The sequence below is a fragment of the Brassica napus genome, chromosome A7 (genome assembly GCF_020379485.1).
Source record: "Brassica napus cultivar Da-Ae chromosome A7, Da-Ae, whole genome shotgun sequence".
Lineage (NCBI taxonomy): Eukaryota > Viridiplantae > Streptophyta > Magnoliopsida > Brassicales > Brassicaceae > Brassica > Brassica napus.
In genome coordinates, this window is record NC_063440.1 from 17,026,511 (window position 1) to 17,043,266 (window position 16,756).

Here is a 16,756-nt window from a genome sequence, read left to right on the forward strand (position 1 = left end):
AGCCCCACGGGTATACGATAAAACAAATAATGTAGCAGAACTTTCTTTCACAATCCTACGTGTATGTGATTAGGAAAGATCAACTATATAGGAAGAGTTTGTAAAAAAAAAAAAAAACTATATAGGAAGAGAACTTATGAAATTTTGTCACATGTTGTAATATAATTTATTTAATGCGTTTTCTGTTAGCATTTCAAAGTTCTTGTGTCCTTGAGCCTAGGTGTTTAATTTTGATTTAGTTCTGCCTTGGCTCCGGTTTACAACAGTCTCTGGTGTTGATGTAAGTTTATCCTCGCACATGCTTGTCCTGATGGTGCGCTTGTTTTGACTTGGTGGTGTACCTTCAGGGTTGGGCTTGACTGCGAGTTATGATCAGTCCATCAGTTCCAACTTTAGTACATGTGGCTTTCTAATATTTTTTTCTCGTATTATCCTACCTCATTGTTATTATCTCCCTCTTTTGAGCTATTGCTTCCGGAAATATTACTATTTTCTGCCGGCTTTTGTAATCCACGATGAGTTCCGTTACAAAAGATTATAAAATTTTGAATTAAAAAAAAAGATATAATTCAATTTTCATTTCCTTGTTTTTAACTCTATATTTCTTTGTTCTACGAAATTAGATCGTATTGTTTTGGTTGATATATAACAAAGTAAAGATCATAGAGTACCTTGTTTTACAAGCAGTCAACATCAAAATATTAAAAACTTAAACTAAAATATAGATTAGGTAAAATATAGCTCGTGTGGTTCTTCTAGATCTAAATTGGTATAACAGAAATAGTGTATTCATCATGTCAGGTATAAAGAAAACTCAGAGACTATTGACTATCAACAACTACCAATTTTCTTCTAGCATGGAGTTGATAATACGTGATTGACTATTGTATCTCAAAGTCTGACAACTTTTATATGATGTAGATAACCGACCTCAATTTTTCCTTTCATTGGGTTGCAAAGATCTTAATGATGCAAACTTCGTTTCAAAGAAGCATCAGGAATCTGATATTACTAGTTAATACCACAACCACATTTGAGTTCCTAAACTGATTCAAAAGGTTTTAATCACATAGAATTCAACAAAACGCAGGTTTCACAATGTGTCTTTCATAACACAGAGTTTTTGATACACAAAGCTCATAGGATATATTACTATCTTTTTTTACAAGTCATCAGTTCAAAGGGATAACAATATCGCCAATGTTTTTGTGCCATGGATCGGCCAAGTGAGTAGCCAAGTTCTCCAATGGTCCTGTGCCTGGGTAGGCCGATTGTTGCACACAGAAGCCTACAAACGCCAACAATGCAAGCCGCCCTGACACACCCGACAAAAACAACACATAACATTAGATATACATTTTACTAAACATGATCAAGAAAGGCAAGATGTGTGCGTGTGTTTGTTTACCGTTCTTGATCTCTTTAACTTTCAACTCCTCGAACTTCTTTGGGTCTTTGGAGTATCCGAGAGGGTCAAATGCACCTCCCGGGTACTTCTTTTTCTCAGGGTCCTTCTCCATACTCCTTTGGTGCTCAACAAAGGCAATAGCTAAGAACTCTATAGCCAAGATTGTGGGCAAAGTACCCCAAGGGACTGGGTTCCCCAAGTAAGTGGCTTGTCCCCCAGGTACTGCTGCCCATTCTTGAGCCTTAACCCAGTTTCCATATCCCAAAGCCTCTGGTACCAAAATCCCTGGCTACAATCATAAAACCATTTTCCATTAGATCAAAACTTTCAAGAAAAAAAAGACTAAAAGGTTGGATATTGAAGTAAATATTGAAACTTACAACAGCGAGCATAGCCCATCTACAGTGGATGAGCTCTGATTCTTTGTACCTCTCAAGGTTCTCTGGAACCTCTCCAAGTCCAAGTGGGTCAAACCCAAAGTCCCTGCACATATTTGTAACACGTTAGCTCAAAAACTGAAACTTATCAAAACTGCCACCAATCTTAAAGTCAGAGCCTTTATGTCATCAAAAAAGGGTTTCAATCATTTCTCTCTCTAGACACACATCTAAAAGGTTTCGTACTATAGTACGACTGTTTCAGTCAAAACCCAAATATGATCACCTCACTGAGTTGAGAGATCTAAAGGGTTTCAATCATTTCTCTCTCTAGAGACCCATATAAAGGGTTTCGTAGTACGCAAGAAACAGGCTAATTTCTGAAACGTGAAGCATAAGGTAACTTAAAGACTGAAGCTTGAAACAGCCTTCTAATGATGCAGTCAAAGCCAATATATAATCATCAAGAGTGATTTCATTTTCTTTTTGACACACATCTAACAGAGTTGAGAGATGTAATTTGCGTACCCAGGAGCAGAACCGTCGAGGTAAGCTGGTCGTGGCTCGCCGGGCATCCAGTGAGCAGCCATTCTGACACGGCCAACGTTCCCGGCGTTGGGGAGAGGAACTCCGGCGGAGACGAACTTAGACTTTGAAGAAGAGAGAAGAGAAGGGTAGACGGCGGCGATGCCGCAGCTCATGAGCGAGTTCGACGCCATTGTTCTCTCTCTCTAACTCCCTTTCTGTTTACCACAAAGAAGAAAGATGTGAACGAGAGAGAGGTGTTTTGGATGTTGTCAGTGTGTAAGAGTGATCGTATAAGTAAGGTTTTGTATGAAGCGAATCTAAACTCAGATTGTGATTGGATAGAGAGAGCCCGCGTGGCTTTTTCATTGGGCCACGTGGATTCTCTATCTCATGTTCTGTCTCTCGTAGATATCTCTATCTGCTCTGTGTGGTTCAGACACAGACCGAATCCACGTAATTACCTTTTTGCCATTTATCCACTGCTAAGGTTAAAAAATTTAGAGCGCCAAGAAAAATCATGGTCTTCCCTTACTACCCAGTATGCACCAACTGGTTTAAAATATCTTTTCTAACCACACAGATTTTTTAAAAAAAAATTGGAGTTTAAATATCGGAAAGTGTAGTCTTTTGAAAAGATCAACGCAAGCAACATCAAGGAGGGATTTTGAATGAGATTAGATTGAGAAATGTTGTTAGCTAAGGATCATTGTGCACATGACCATCACTAAAAGTAGAGTGGTTGTGCATATGACCATCGTTTCTCTAGGCCATGCACTAAAGTAGAGTGATTGTGAAGAGCTAGCCTGATCATTTGTTTCAAAGCACATACCAGCAAGCAAGCAACCTTTCAGGAAATTTTCAGATACTAGTGAATTTGGTAAGAATCCTTGGAACTACGTCTCTTAAACTTGGTTTCTCATTTCAGACCCATCTTCAAGAATGAGCACACACAACAACCCATGACTCTCCTTTAGTCAGATGAAGGTCTAATAAAACTCAGGAAACTTCATTGATTTTTGTAACATCTCAACACAAAGGTGTAGACAAAACAAACGTAAGAAAAAGCACATGTCAATAAGGAGGCTCAACATAATGTTATAGAGTTTCAGGAACATAGTGGTACTATTGTTCTATAGTTAGTTCCATCATACAATATGTCTCTTACCTTACGACCAAACATTAACTCTTAGACATCAAGAAGACTTTTGTAATAATGTATAGAGTTCCATCGTAGCATCATACAATGTCTCTTAAGTTACCAGACACTCAGAGACAAGCCTTTAGTTCAGGACATAGAGAAAGATCAATAACATCATTACAAAACCCAAATCCAGGCATCAACAACCAAACCAAATACAAAGTACCAATCAGCTTCAAGAACAAATAGCTCTTTCAACAACTTCCTGCAACTCACCACTCTGAAACGCCTCGAGAGTGATGTCACAACCACCGAAGAACTCGCCGCCGATGTAGAGCTGAGGAAACGTGGGCCAATTGGAGTACTCTTTCAGCCCTTGCCTCAGCATCTCGTTCTCCAGAATGTTAACGTCTTCGAAAGGCACGTTCAGATTCTTCAGGATCTGCACCACCGTGTTCGAGAATCCGCACATCGGGAAATCCCTCGTTCCTTTCATGAACAACACGACTTTCTCCGAGTTCACCAGCTTCTCCAGCGTATCTCTAAGCTGCGGCGTGAGCGCCGCCGACGCCGAGCACCGGAATTTCGCGGGGGGAGATGCTGGTTTGAGTTTGGGTGTGAGATTCGAACGGGTGATGGAGATCGGTTGGTGGAGGTTGTGGACGGCGAGAGATGCCGACGGTTTGGAGACGAATCTGAAAGACTGTGGTTTGTTGATAACTGAGGAGGAGACGACGGCGGTTGGAGTTACAGACGGCGTTTTGATAGATCGGAGAGCCATTTTTTCCGGATTTGGAATTGTGGAAATTGAAAAGAGTAATGATTTATTAGCCACACATACGTAACGCGAGAGTGGGATATGATAAAACTTGTTTCCAAACAGAACTAAGCCTGTAGGTATAAAATAAGTACGGGCTTGGCCATGGGCAAAAAAACCCGGCCCGGCCCGAACCCAAACTAAACCCGCCCAGAAAATACCCTAAACTATAAAACCCGAAAAAACCCGGTACTATTAGGGTAACTCGCGAAAAACCCTAGAACTTTAGGGTTACCCACGGGTACCCGAAAAAACTCTTTTTTGAGTTTTGTGGTTTTTTAGTTAAAGTTTTATAGTTTTAACTTAAATTTATATGTATTGAATATTTAATTTTAATCATGTTTTGTATTAAATTTGATTAATTTTCAATTATCAAATTTATTTTCTGTATAAAGTAACAAATAAAATTTTCATCATTCATAATTTTCAATTTGCAAATTTATACTATATCCATAATGTAAGTAAATAAATAAGTTATAGAGAGTGCAAAATTTAATAGTGGGCATTGTATGTTTTGATTTATACATCTAATTTTTGATTTCAATCATTTAAATCCTTAAAAATTAGGGTAAAAGTCGTCCTTTCAATTATATATATATATATTTAAAAACCCATAGGGTACCCGAAACCCGATAGGGTAAAACCCGAACGGGTAATTTATAAATCAAGACCCGCCCAAAATAAACCCGCGAATTTTGAAAACTGAATATACGGGTTTTGGTTTTTAAATTCCAACCGGGTTTAGGGTACCCTATGGGTAAAAACCCATTGTTAACATCCCTAGTTATCAAGTGATGGCTCAAAAGACTAGCCGAACTCCGTGACAGAGGACACAAATCGCCAAGAGAGCACCAAGAAAAGCTTGGTTTCTTCCGGTTTATATTAAGTAAAGCTTGGTTTCTTCCGGTTTATATTATATTTTTCGTTCTTATGGAAATGATATCTAATTGAACTGAATTATATTTTTGGAATTTTTTTTTTTTGAGATTATGTTCGGAACTCGAGTTATTCGATTCTGTTATATATTATTAGAACAATTCTCTAAAATAGTCATTTTTAAATTTTTGTCACAAAATAGTTTTCAATGATAAAAATATCAAAATAACTAATTTTATTTTAAAACTTTTAATATTTATTTTTTATTTTTTAAAATCTGAAACGCTATTCTCAAAACTCCATCTTTTAAATATAAATATATATTAAGTAACTCTAGAATATAAATATATTTTTAGTTATTTAAATTATTTTTTCTTTTTGAAAGTTATTTTTGTGAAAATAAACCAATATATTTTAGGCTAATTCAGTGAAATGCTAAAATTATTTGGATAATATTGTGTTGTAGACAGTAGTTAAGACAATATTGGAGTAGGAGTTTTTCATTTAGTTTATTTAGTTGATGTTTGTTGAACCGATTGGTGCGAGTTTGCTGGACCGAATAAAACCGGGCACTGATCTAATTTTTAAAACACACCTGCATAATGCGAAGGATATAATATAATAAACCACTAAAGCCCATTGGCCCAATATGAGTACAGGCTTAGTTACAAAGTGAAAGCTCAAAACTCGAAACAGAATAAAAAGCTCAAGCGAAGACCCATTAACCACTATCTCCAGCAGAGAGCAGAAGCAAGAGAAAAAAAAAAGAGAGGAGAGAGAACATCTTCTTCTTCACTTTCTTCTTCGGAGCTCTCTCTCTCTCTCATGTGGATTCCAAATCCTTCTCTGCTTCTCCTTCCTCACATTTCTCAACCAGCATTCTTCTTCTTTTGACACTTTCAACACACTGCAAGTACTACTCAATCCGCCATTAACGATGCATCCTCCTCACTTCTCCATCTCCATTCTCCTGCTCTGCTTCTACTTCTTCTTCACACTTCTCGAAGCTACTAAACCTCTAAATCTCACTCTCCCTCACCAACACCCTTCTCCTGACTCCGTCGCTCTCCACGTCACAAGGTAAAAAACAACATCCTTTCTCTCTCTCTCTCTCTCTCTCTAATCTCCACATTTTCCTCGAAAATAAACAAAACTCTCTTCTTCTCCCACAGTACAATCAATGCATCCCTCTCACGGAGACAACTCTCCTCCTCCACTTGCGGCTCCGGAAACCCAATCGACGACTGCTGGCGGTGCGACTCCTCCGACTGGTCCTCCAACCGCCAAAGACTCGCCGACTGCTCTATCGGCTTCGGCTCCGGCACCCTCGGCGGCAAAAACGGCCGGATCTACGTCGTCACAGACTCTTCCGACAACAACCCCGCCAACCCAACTCCGGGAACACTCCGTCACGCCGTCATCCAAGAAGAGCCCCTCTGGATCGTCTTCTCCTCCAACATGTTCATCCGCTTAAAACAAGAACTCATCATCAACAGCTACAAAACCATCGACGGCCGCGGAGCCGCCGTCCACGTCACCGGCAACGGCTGCTTGACCATCCAGTACGTGCAACACGTCATCATCCACAACATCCACATCTACGACTGTAAACCTTCCGGAGGCGCCGTCGTCGCCGCCTCGCCGACGAAAGTCGGGAGGAGAGGTAGATCCGACGGCGACGGGATCTCTATCTTCGGATCTCAGAAGATCTGGGTCGACCATTGCTCCTTGAGTCATTGTACCGATGGGCTTATCGATGTGGTGTTGGGCTCGACGGCGATTACGATATCGAATAATTACTTCACTCATCACGATGAGGTGATGCTGTTGGGTCATGATGATAAGTACGTGCTGGATACGGGGATGCAGGTGACGATTGCGTTTAATCATTTCGGACAGGGGCTTGTTCAGAGGATGCCGAGGTGTCGGAGAGGGTATATTCATGTCGTGAATAATGATTTTACTTCGTGGAAGATGTATGCTATTGGTGGTAGTGGTAATCCCACTATTAACAGTCAAGGGAATCGTTACTCTGCTCCTTCTGATCCTAGCGCCAAAGAGGTAAACTTTGTCAACTTTGGTTTTGGTTTTTTCAAGTTTTAGAGTTACCCATATCGAAAGATCTTTCCTTTTTTGGTCATTTTGAGTAGCTTTTGCTTAAATGTTTCAGAAATTTTAAGGGTTTTAGTTATACAGATTTTAGGCTATTTTACTAGACTTTGATTTTGATTACAAGTTTTTGAATTGCTCATATCGAAAGATCTTTCCTTTTTTGGTTATTTTGAGTAGCTTTGGTTAATGTTTCAGAATATTTTAGGAGTTTAGTTAGAGATTTAGGCTATTTTAATTTTACTATGGACTTTGATTTTGATTACAAGTTTTTGTATTACCATATAGAAAGATATTTCCTTTTATTTTACCAAACAAAAAGATCTTTCCTTTTTTTATTATTTTGAGTAGCTTTTGATTAATTGTTTCTGAACATTTTAGGGTTTTAGTTAGTTTTATGGAGAGATTTTAGAAGGATCCTATGACCAGTTAACTTTTCTTTTAGCAATTGAGTAATGAGGAGTTCTCATTGGTCCATTTTGGCTAGTGAAGATGGTCCTTTGAATCCAGTTCATCTTTCACATGGACAGTTGTTAATCTTTTCTGCTAGGTGGGAAAAGTATATGAAAATATCTTAAATTTTCTTTTTTGAACAAAATATCTTATATTTTATGTAATGAAACAGCATTGTGCCATTGTATAGACGGTAAAAGAATGAAAAGAATCTTATTTTGTAAGCATTGGGTCTAGGAGTAGTGAGACAGTGATGGTATGTGTATAATATTAGTGTATGACAGCCATGTGGGCTGCTTCTCTCTGTCCACACACTTTTCTTCTTCTTCTTCATTACTCTTTTTAATACCACGCTCCACGGTGGCGCGTGAAGCACATCTAGCTGATTGTGAGGGGTTTTTTGGTTGAAGCAGGTGACGAAGCGAGTGGATTCGACAGACGATGGTGAGTGGGCGAATTGGAACTGGAGAACAGAAGGAGATTTGATGGAGAACGGAGCTTTCTTTGTGGCGTCTGGTGAAGGAATGAGTACAATGTACTCTAAAGCTTCTAGTGTGGAGCCTAAAGCTGCGGCTCTCGTAGACCAGCTCACTCAAAACGCTGGCGTTTTCGGCGGTCCCAGGTACTTTTTCCCTTTTTTTTTATTTTGCTTGGTTTTTAAAAATACTAGAAAATACAAAACATTGTCAAGTGCATGGTCGATCATTCATGTCCATGTTTAATGTTACTATAATTAGATTTGCTGTGAAACCGCGTGATTAGCGCATGATTTGCTGACATCATCGAGTTAAGGAACCAAAGAACCTGTATTTTTTATTTCTTTTGTTGTTGTTGTTGTGTTGTTGTTGTTGTGTGTTTAGCTTAGTTCTTTCTTTTAGAGTCTAGTTACGTATGTCATAAATTATCATGGCTCTAAAGATTTTTGTAGGTCGAGTTTGTTTGTGATCTTTTGGAAAAGCCAGTTTATTAAATTATATCGAGTCAATTAAAAAATAAATAACCTTCTGGATTAATTATAAAGATTAATAAATTATTTGGATTTAATTATAAAGAATCTAACCAACTCACTGGTTTTCGAAAATTAAAGTGAATATCATTTCAGACGTTAGATATTTGGCAGTATTCCAGAACTTAAGTAGACGATGCACGTGATCGTCTGCCTGGAGAACCTACCAACTTGACTAGTGTCTGAATTATTTTTAGACTACTCGTTCAAGTTTTTTCTGTCAATTTAGGAAAATGTGTGCCATAATTTAAATTTTAATTAAGATATGTATGATTGATGATGCATCTACATTTTAATAGTCAGTTTATAATATGCAAAAAGTCAAGAAATTTTTGGGTGTTATGATGTAATTATCAAGGAAATGTAGTTAAGAGAGATGGGACCCTTAAGAAGAAAAAGATGATTCCACTTTAATGGATCCATTATACCTTTTAAATCGCATTAATGCATCATTTGACTTTTTTTTTAACATAACATGGTCGATTTTTTAGGCAAAACATCTTCTAATGATTTTTGGGGTGAGCAGGGATGATCAAGGTCAGAGCGGCGATTCTTATTCTGGTTATGGAGGCGGCGGTGGAGGGACGGGCGCTATAGGTGGTACGTCAAGAGGAAGCAGCAGCAATGGTGACAACAATTTCTTTGGGATGATATTCGGAAACAATGCACCGCCTCGACCACGTTTAACGTTATTGTTGTTGTCTTTGTTAATGATTTGTGTTTTGTCGACATCAACTCTATTATTGTGGTAGACCACAAGGATAACTTAATAGGATTCGGACCGTCCAATTGATTGGTTCTTTTGGTGTAACATGGGTGGCTCATTATTGTTTTATTTTATTCGTTTGGGTTCACAAGATTACAATACCAAAATGGGAATGCGAAGTCAATTTTAAAGAAAAGTCAGTCTCATCAAATCAAATGCAGCGTTTCATCAGGTTGAAATATCAGGTTGGGTCTGATAAAACAGTGTATCAAAATAATGTTGGTGAATGAAAGTATTTGATGAGTTAAAAAAAAAATGCGGCGTTTCATCAAGTTGTAACCTTTTGATCTTTCTCTTACACCACTATCTTATTGTGTCCAATACCTTTTCTCCTTTCACCACACTGACCTTAAAAAGTGTTGTGTGGAAATAAAGTGTGTATTGCTTTGTTGAATGTTAGACCCAGGCGTTTGGGTTTGGATAGGGTTCTCGAGTTAAACCTCATATGTCCCATTCGGAGTTTATATATGTTTGGGTCGGATAATTTTGCAATTCTGTACGAGATCTATTTTGGATTCAAAGTTTCAAATTCATTTCAGATTCAATTAATAATACTTCAAATTCGAATATTTTAGATGTCATATCAAAATAAATATGAAATCTCTCTTATTAAAATAGAAAACATTCTCTTGGACACAACTTCTTTTGTAGAATTTTAAATTAAATACACACTCGATTATAAAGTAATTATGGAAACAATAGTATACTACTATTTGATGTTTTCAAATAACACAATAATTAATCTTGTGTCCAAACAATATAAAACATTATATCACATCTTTTTAATAACTTTTTAATCAATTTTCTTTCCAATTATTTGATAAATTAAAAAAATGACTAAAACATTCAAATGATTTATGAAAAAAGGTATTTTTGCAGGTTTAGATATTATAAAATAATTTCAATCAATATCAAATCAATCAAAATAATGGATTAAATCATTTATATTTTCATAAATAAAAAAAAAAAATTAACTTTCATACTAAATTAAATACTGTATATAAATAAAATACAATAAATTGACATCAAAATAAAAAAATATCAAAAAATATATAAATAATATCTAATACATATACTACTGAGGTTTTCTTACAAAATCATAACCAAAAAGTTGAAATAACAAAAATTGAATTTAATAATATCTTATACATGTATTATTATCTGAAGATATATTGAAAATGAATATAATAACATAAATAGTTATGAAAATGTTAAAATATATATTATCTGATGATAAATGCTTTAGACTAATTATAAAAACAAATTTAAACTGATTATAGTATGAACCAAATTATTAGCTAGATAAATTACACAAAAATAATAAAATTATTAATTAAATCATATAAAATAAATGTTATGCAACTAAACTATTTTTTAACACTAAACAACATTCAATAATTAAAAACTCGAGCTGTTGCGCGGTCATGATTGAGTTTTAAGTTACTTATTTAGATTTCAAATACATATTAATTCATATATTTGAGTTTTTTTTTTTGGATCTTTAGATTTTGCTCAAATGCCTATTCGGTTTGGGTCGAATCAGATTGGGTTCGGATACTACTAGATCGGATCAGACGGATTCTTTTTTTTTTTTTTGGTTCTGAGTACAGTTACAAATGGTCTCGCTGTGAAACATGGCTCAAATCTTCAAGGATATGTTGGTTTTCACTCTTCTTAACAGGACGGAACTATCATAGTATGGTATGTAGTATTGGTTCATCGTCCAATGCCTTTAAAACATTGATCTAAGAGTAGTTAAATAAACATAATTGCTACCAAGTTTTGGAGAAGCTGAAATAAACAGCACTAAACTTATCTTCTATGACATAATCTGATCAGCGACATGTGGATTCATATTCCTGGTCGCCATTTTACAAGAGAACAAAACTAAAAGAATCAAAGAACAAACAAATTATTAGAGAGTTTCTAAAACAAAACTCAAGGAAGAAGATAGCTAAAACTCATCATCAAATGGTCCTTTCAGTTTGCAGCTAAAGAAGCAGCCTCTTCAAGTCTCTTCCATGTCATCTCTCTTTGTTCCAACAACTCACAAGCCTTAGCTTCGTTCTCCAGATGTCGCTTCTCGCACTCTTCAAACAGCTCATTGTCCATCTCCATAAACATTCTCCTAACGTTCTCAGACAAACCATGCACCGCTTGGTTCCAATGTCCTTTCATGTTCCTCTCCAACGCTTCAAATATGATCGGAAAGATCACATCTTTGTTCTCAGCAATCAAGCCAACGATATGCTCATTGTTCCACAAGAAAAGAGCTCTCTCTGCAACCTACACCTCTCTTAATCAACACACATCACAATCGAAAGGACAAAACAAACATACAACAAAGGTTTGAGAGAAACGAACCTGGAAGTTTGCGCTGTTAAGACACTTCCCAATCTGTCTAAAAAGAGGAACAACACAATGCTGAAACTCTGAAGGCTCTGTAACATCCAAAACCTCTTCCAGCTCTCCCAAAAACAGAACCTCCTTATTACAATTCGTAAGCGGCCAGTACTTCAACAGCCCACGGATCACAGTATCAGCCAACTTGTAATCTTTCTCCACAAACTGCACCACGCAATACGACAACTGCTGGTGGAAAATGGAGATGCCTTTCGACTTGTGCAGCGGCAAAATGGCTTTCACAAGATACAGTACATGCTCCTCTCTCATCGGTACTGTGAACCCATTGATCACACTCCCGAGAATCTCCAGCAACTCTCCGATTCCAACACACCTCTCAGTCTCATACAAGTACTTGTAGAAGATGTTGTAAATGGAGCACCTGATGAAAGGACGGTGGAATATGAACTTCCCGTAGATCCTGTGAAGGACAGTTTTCAAGTACTCCCTCTCCCTAGGATCCTCGGAGTCGAACAGATCGAGCAGCCTCGAGACAAAGGTGTGGTTGATGAACTTCTTAGCAGTCTTGGGCTCTATCTCGGAAGACACAACGTAACGCAAGAGAAGCTCGTAAACAAGCTGCAGATGAGGCCACCATGGCTCAAGATAAGGCTCCTCCTCCTCGGGATCGTTACCTTCAGGAGGAGCTCCGGTGTTCTCGTAATGCGCAGGCGGGAGACACCTGAACATGTTGGCCGAGACCATACGTATAAGCTCGCTCTGCATCGTCTCGTTCACTTTGCCTGAGGAGGAGTGGAGGAAGTCGACGAGCTCGAGAAGCGTCTGCCTCTTGATCTCTTTCTCGCGCGGCATGATCAGTGAGTCTGAGAAGTCGCATTGGCAAGAGCACATGTGAGCCTTCTTCATGAAGAGGAGGGGACGATCCGAGGAAGAGACGTCTTTTAGCAGTGGAAGCACTTCGAGGGAAGGTGGTGCTGTGAACATTGGGTGGTTTGGTGTCTGCGAAGGCGACGGAGCGGCGGATTGTGATTCGCCGGTTGATGATGGAGGCGCGACGGCGGTTGTGGGGCGGCTGCTGCGGACGACGGTGTTGACGCCGGAGGTGTTGTCTTGATCTGATTTGCTGAATTTCTTCCCGCCCAGTTTCATGATCTTGTTCAACATTTTCGGATCTCTTTTATTACAAAGATGCAATCTTTGTCTCTTTTTTTTTCTTGTCGGAATGATTAATCAGAACCCTAAAGGGAAACAAGATTGGTCGTGAGATTGGTTCTGTTTCTTGTTTGTTTCATCAACAACTGTAAACGAGAGTGCATTGGTGGAAGAAATGGTTTACCTTTGAAGCGATGATGAAAGGAGGAGATGTCTGAGATCGGAGAGGGAGATGGAGAAGCGTTAGGACGACACCGTATTGTGGAAGACTGTTCAGGCGTAACCAGAAAATGATGTCGAGGATGAAGGAGATCAGTTTTTGAGGAGATGTATTTTAACAATTTTTTAAAAAGATAATAATTTTCTTTTAATATTAGCTTTTTGGTGAATCATTGTGTTTTTTTTTAAATGTCAATTAGCATTCTAGATTATTGTATAGATTATAAATTTATTTCAACATTATTGTAATTTTATAGATAATTGGAAACATTATAAAAGAGAAGCCCTTATTTAAGAAAATCTAAAATATAATAAAAGAATATTAATATGAAACAAAAATCAAAGTTAAACCATAGGAATTTTAAATTTGCACATTAAAATTCAGAATTAAGTAATAGATAATATGTGTTTCAAAAAAATAATAATAATTTGACAGTAATAGTTGACTGATATTTTGAATTAAATTATTATGTGAATGTCAAAATTTTGAAATCATTTTCTCATACCGCATAATGGAAACAAATACTCATTTTTAGTTTCTGTTGCTTATAGGTATAGCTGTAGAGTTATATTTCATTCCGGAAATGAAGATTAGGGTGTTTGTGAGACTTAGATTTTTATAAAGTTTGTTAAAGTTAAGAGATTTGTTAAATTTGGAAAGAGTTATAGAGAATTTTGTATATTGTGAAAATCTATAAAAATAAAGTAATGTAGTGATTCTAAGAATTCAAGAAAAACATGTAGTATTTTCAAAATCATGTTTTGTGAGTTAAAATGTTAAAAATTCAACTCCGAGTAACACTTATTTTAATAGATTTGTAGAATCATTAAAATCTAAACTTTTTGAATAACAAATGATTTTGTATAGAATTATAGAATCACCAAACCAATAACACTAGATTTTAATGAGAATGTGTGAATCTACAAACTAATAACACTAGACTTGAAAATTCTATGAGTCATTATAAATCTAATTTCCACTCACACCCCCTAAAATTATTTTTGTACAAAATGTTAATACTTCTCATTAGGCCCATGCTCTGTTACCAACGAGCCACTTCAACACACACATAATCCGTGATTAAGCGATTTTGTTTTAATCATTTTACTTATTAAAAAAACAATTTGATTATGGGTTTTCATGGGCATGTAAAACATCTGCTACCTACTTGGGCCGGGCTGGCCATTATTGATTAGGAGCTAAACCGCAGTCGAGGTTTCTGCCATATTTTGTTCTTCATCGATTTAAGGTTTTTTGTCCTTTCGCATATGTTAGTTTCGCTTGTCACAAGTCTTAAAACATGACTAAAAATCCATAGAAACGATTGTTATTCTTATTTTCTGTTCAGGAGGGAAACTTTTATATATAATGCATAAAATTTATAATCATATGCAATAATTATGTAGTAAACTACCTACGGCTGTGTGGCATGCTAAGTTGCTAACTATCTGATCGCTTGTTTAATTATTTTCACAATTTCTAATCGTGCTATTCTACATTAAATCTCTAAATTATCTCTGTCTAAATCAAAGTTCTAAAAACCAGTCTACTTCCTATCCGAAATTTTCTTAAAATCTGATTTATATTGATTTATACTATTCGAATTGATATAAACTGTTCTAAATCGGTTTAAATCGATCAAAATTTGTCTAAATATGCTAAATTAAGCAGAAATATTATTATAAATCTAGAAATTTTTCTAATTTTTTTTTGTATATATAATTTTGATAACTCATCATAATAATTTTATAATTAAACTTAAAAACTAAAATATATCACATAAATGTATAAAATATATAAAATAAATAAAAAATTTGCTAACACATAGATCTTGCCTAGACCCTGAATAATCCGCCTAGTCGCTAGTCTTCTATAAAGCGCCTAGTTACCGCTTAGTGATTTTTAGAACATTGGTTTAAACCAATGATGTTTGAGTTATTTCCCCAAGTTAAGGTATGAAGTACGATCATTCTGCTAATAAAAATTCAACTACATGTTAGAGCAGTGTTTTAACTCCTAGATTAAGTAGATAATGTTAAAAATATTTTCATTTACATACTTTAAAAAGTAGTATAAAATGCATCTTCTTTTTAGATTGTGGCTGTGAAGCGTATACTTATTTTCATTCCAATTCTTTAATATTTAGGCATGATAGATATTTTACAATGCATTTAAATAAATAGCTGATGGAAAGAAAGAAAAAAAAGAAAAGATACGATTACAAATATGGCTAAGAAATTGACCAAGTCAGGTTACCATATTTTGATCATGTTAAAAATATTTTCATTTACATACTCTGAAAATTAATACCCTCTCCGTTTCAAAAAAAAATAAATATTCTATAAAAAAAATTATTTCAAAATGATATATTTTTTTTGTATTTCAATTCATTTTTTTATCAACTAATACTGTCTAATTGTAAACTTCAAAAAAATTAATTGTATTTTTTAAAAATATTTTTTAGTTTAAAATTATAGAAAACAAATAATCAGATAAAATTATGCATATAATATTAAAATTCAATATGTTTATTAATCTATGTGAAAAAACTTAAATATATATCATTTTGAAACGAATAGAGTACTGACTAAATTAAGAATGTGTCTTCTTTTAGGTTGTCGGCGTGAAGCTTATAATACTTTTCTCATTCCAATTACTTTATATCTATCAATGAATTCAAATCGATAACTGAAAGAAAAAAGAAAAAAAAAGAGGAGAATTTACAAATATGGCTGAGAAATTGACCAAGTCAGGTTACCATATTTTGATAATGTTTGTTGTCATGTTGTGGAAAAAGACGTGAGAGTGTGTCCCACGATGCATGTCCAGTGCTGAGCAAGAGTATCCCACTAAAAAGATCTTCTTCTACTAGCCTCTCTTCTTCTTCTTCCTTTTCCTTTTACCTTTTCTCAGATAAGAAAAGACAATAAAGTTTATTGAATAAGAACGTAGAGTGCGACCTCCAAAACCCACTTTGTTAAAAAGTTTCACTTTCGGCGTTTTCTGATGCGATTAGTAGAACTGTAGAACCAACTACACACAAGGTAGAGCTAGTGTCTCTATCTTTTCCTGGTTTCATATGCTTAACGTTTATCTCAGTTCAAACTAAATATATAACATACATCTAGTTTGAACATATAAAACATTTACTACAGAGCTCACACTAGATATGTTAAGCCGTTTTCACTGTCTAAAATGCGGTTAATGTACTCGGTTTGAAGGCAATTATGTAAATAGTCAGACTTTCACTCGTATATACAACACTATGTTTGGATAAGTGAAACGTAACTTATGTGATGTGACAATCAAACTGTAAGGGATCAAAGCTTCACAATCTAAGCCAAAGGGTCAAACGTTTTAGTTACAAGATAAACATTTGCATAAACATGCATTAAATTACCTAACTTAACCATCTAAGCAAATCAAACCCTTTTCTAGCTACACCAAACCAACCAAAATACATATATTTCCAAGCTTTTTATGTTTTAGTTAAGAAACGGTTAACCAAACCAAACCAATATAAGTATATATGTTGAAAAAGG

General features: G+C 35.8%; 4 protein-coding genes across 6 annotated transcripts; 1 reads left to right on the forward strand and 3 right to left on the reverse strand.

Annotated features, from left to right (window-relative positions):
- Positions 1-1,047: 1,047 nt before the first annotated feature.
- Positions 1,048-2,644, reverse strand: LOC106409467 (chlorophyll a-b binding protein 6, chloroplastic). 2 transcript variants are annotated; one of them, XM_013850100.3, is made up of 4 exons: positions 2,314-2,644; positions 1,789-1,891; positions 1,409-1,697; positions 1,048-1,315 (listed from the first exon to the last, which is right to left on the reverse strand). In XM_013850100.3, exons 1-4 carry the CDS (start codon positions 2,502-2,504, stop codon positions 1,173-1,175), a joined length of 726 nt encoding a protein of 241 aa, XP_013705554.2. In that variant the 5' UTR covers positions 2,505-2,644; the 3' UTR covers positions 1,048-1,172. The 2 variants fall into 2 exon arrangements, with proteins under 2 accessions (XP_013705554.2, XP_013705556.2); XM_013850102.3 differs by lacking the exon at positions 1,048-1,315 and having other exon boundaries at positions 1,430-1,483; positions 1,551-1,697; positions 2,314-2,597.
- Positions 2,645-3,615: 971 nt separating this feature from the next.
- LOC106436557 (monothiol glutaredoxin-S14, chloroplastic-like) lies at positions 3,616-4,366 on the reverse strand. Its single transcript, XM_013877516.3, has one exon. The coding sequence runs from the start codon at positions 4,230-4,232 to the stop codon at positions 3,687-3,689; it is 546 nt and encodes a 181-aa protein (XP_013732970.2). The 5' UTR covers positions 4,233-4,366; the 3' UTR covers positions 3,616-3,686.
- A 1,484-nt stretch (positions 4,367-5,850) lies between these two features.
- LOC106352880 (probable pectate lyase 13) lies at positions 5,851-9,523 on the forward strand. The gene is made up of 4 exons (XM_013792524.3): positions 5,851-6,224; positions 6,317-7,205; positions 8,120-8,328; positions 9,239-9,523. Exons 1-4 carry the CDS (start codon positions 6,082-6,084, stop codon positions 9,462-9,464), a joined length of 1,467 nt encoding a protein of 488 aa, XP_013647978.2. The 5' UTR covers positions 5,851-6,081; the 3' UTR covers positions 9,465-9,523.
- A 1,695-nt stretch (positions 9,524-11,218) lies between these two features.
- LOC106352881 (serine/threonine protein phosphatase 2A 57 kDa regulatory subunit B' epsilon isoform) lies at positions 11,219-13,553 on the reverse strand. Of its 2 annotated transcripts, none has more exons than XM_013792527.3 (3): positions 13,179-13,553; positions 11,843-13,080; positions 11,219-11,757 (listed from the first exon to the last, which is right to left on the reverse strand). In XM_013792527.3, the coding sequence occupies exons 2-3, from the start codon at positions 13,004-13,006 to the stop codon at positions 11,713-11,715; spliced, it is 1,209 nt and encodes a 402-aa protein (XP_013647981.2). In that variant the 5' UTR covers positions 13,007-13,080; positions 13,179-13,553; the 3' UTR covers positions 11,219-11,712. The 2 variants fall into 2 exon arrangements, with proteins under 2 accessions (XP_013647981.2, XP_013647980.2); XM_013792526.3 differs by having other exon boundaries at positions 11,219-11,764; positions 13,179-13,432.
- Positions 13,554-16,756: the final 3,203 nt, after the last annotated feature.

Excerpts from the sequence above, each read along its gene's own strand:
- LOC106436557 (XM_013877516.3), bottom strand. The coding sequence starts at position 4,232 with ATGGCTCTCCGATCTATCAAAACGCCGTCTGTAACTCCAACCGCCGTC.
- LOC106409467 (XM_013850100.3), bottom strand. The coding sequence starts at position 2,504 with ATGGCGTCGAACTCGCTCATGAGCTGCGGCATCGCCGCCGTCTACCCT. Across the intron at positions 1,892-2,313 it reads CTCGACGGTTCTGCTCCTGG|GGACTTTGGGTTTGACCCAC; the intron begins GTACGCAAATTA and ends AAATATGTGCAG. Across the intron at positions 1,316-1,408 it reads AGTTAAAGAGATCAAGAACG|GGCGGCTTGCATTGTTGGCG; the intron begins GTAAACAAACAC and ends CGGGTGTGTCAG.
- LOC106352880 (XM_013792524.3), top strand. The coding sequence starts at position 6,082 with ATGCATCCTCCTCACTTCTCCATCTCCATTCTCCTGCTCTGCTTCTAC. Across the intron at positions 6,225-6,316 it reads GTCGCTCTCCACGTCACAAG|TACAATCAATGCATCCCTCT; the intron begins GTAAAAAACAAC and ends CTTCTCCCACAG. Across the intron at positions 8,329-9,238 it reads GGCGTTTTCGGCGGTCCCAG|GGATGATCAAGGTCAGAGCG; the intron begins GTACTTTTTCCC and ends TGGGGTGAGCAG.
- LOC106352881 (XM_013792526.3), bottom strand. The coding sequence starts at position 13,006 with ATGTTGAACAAGATCATGAAACTGGGCGGGAAGAAATTCAGCAAATCA. Across the intron at positions 11,765-11,842 it reads TTAACAGCGCAAACTTCCAG|GTTGCAGAGAGAGCTCTTTT; the intron begins GTTCGTTTCTCT and ends AGAGAGGTGTAG.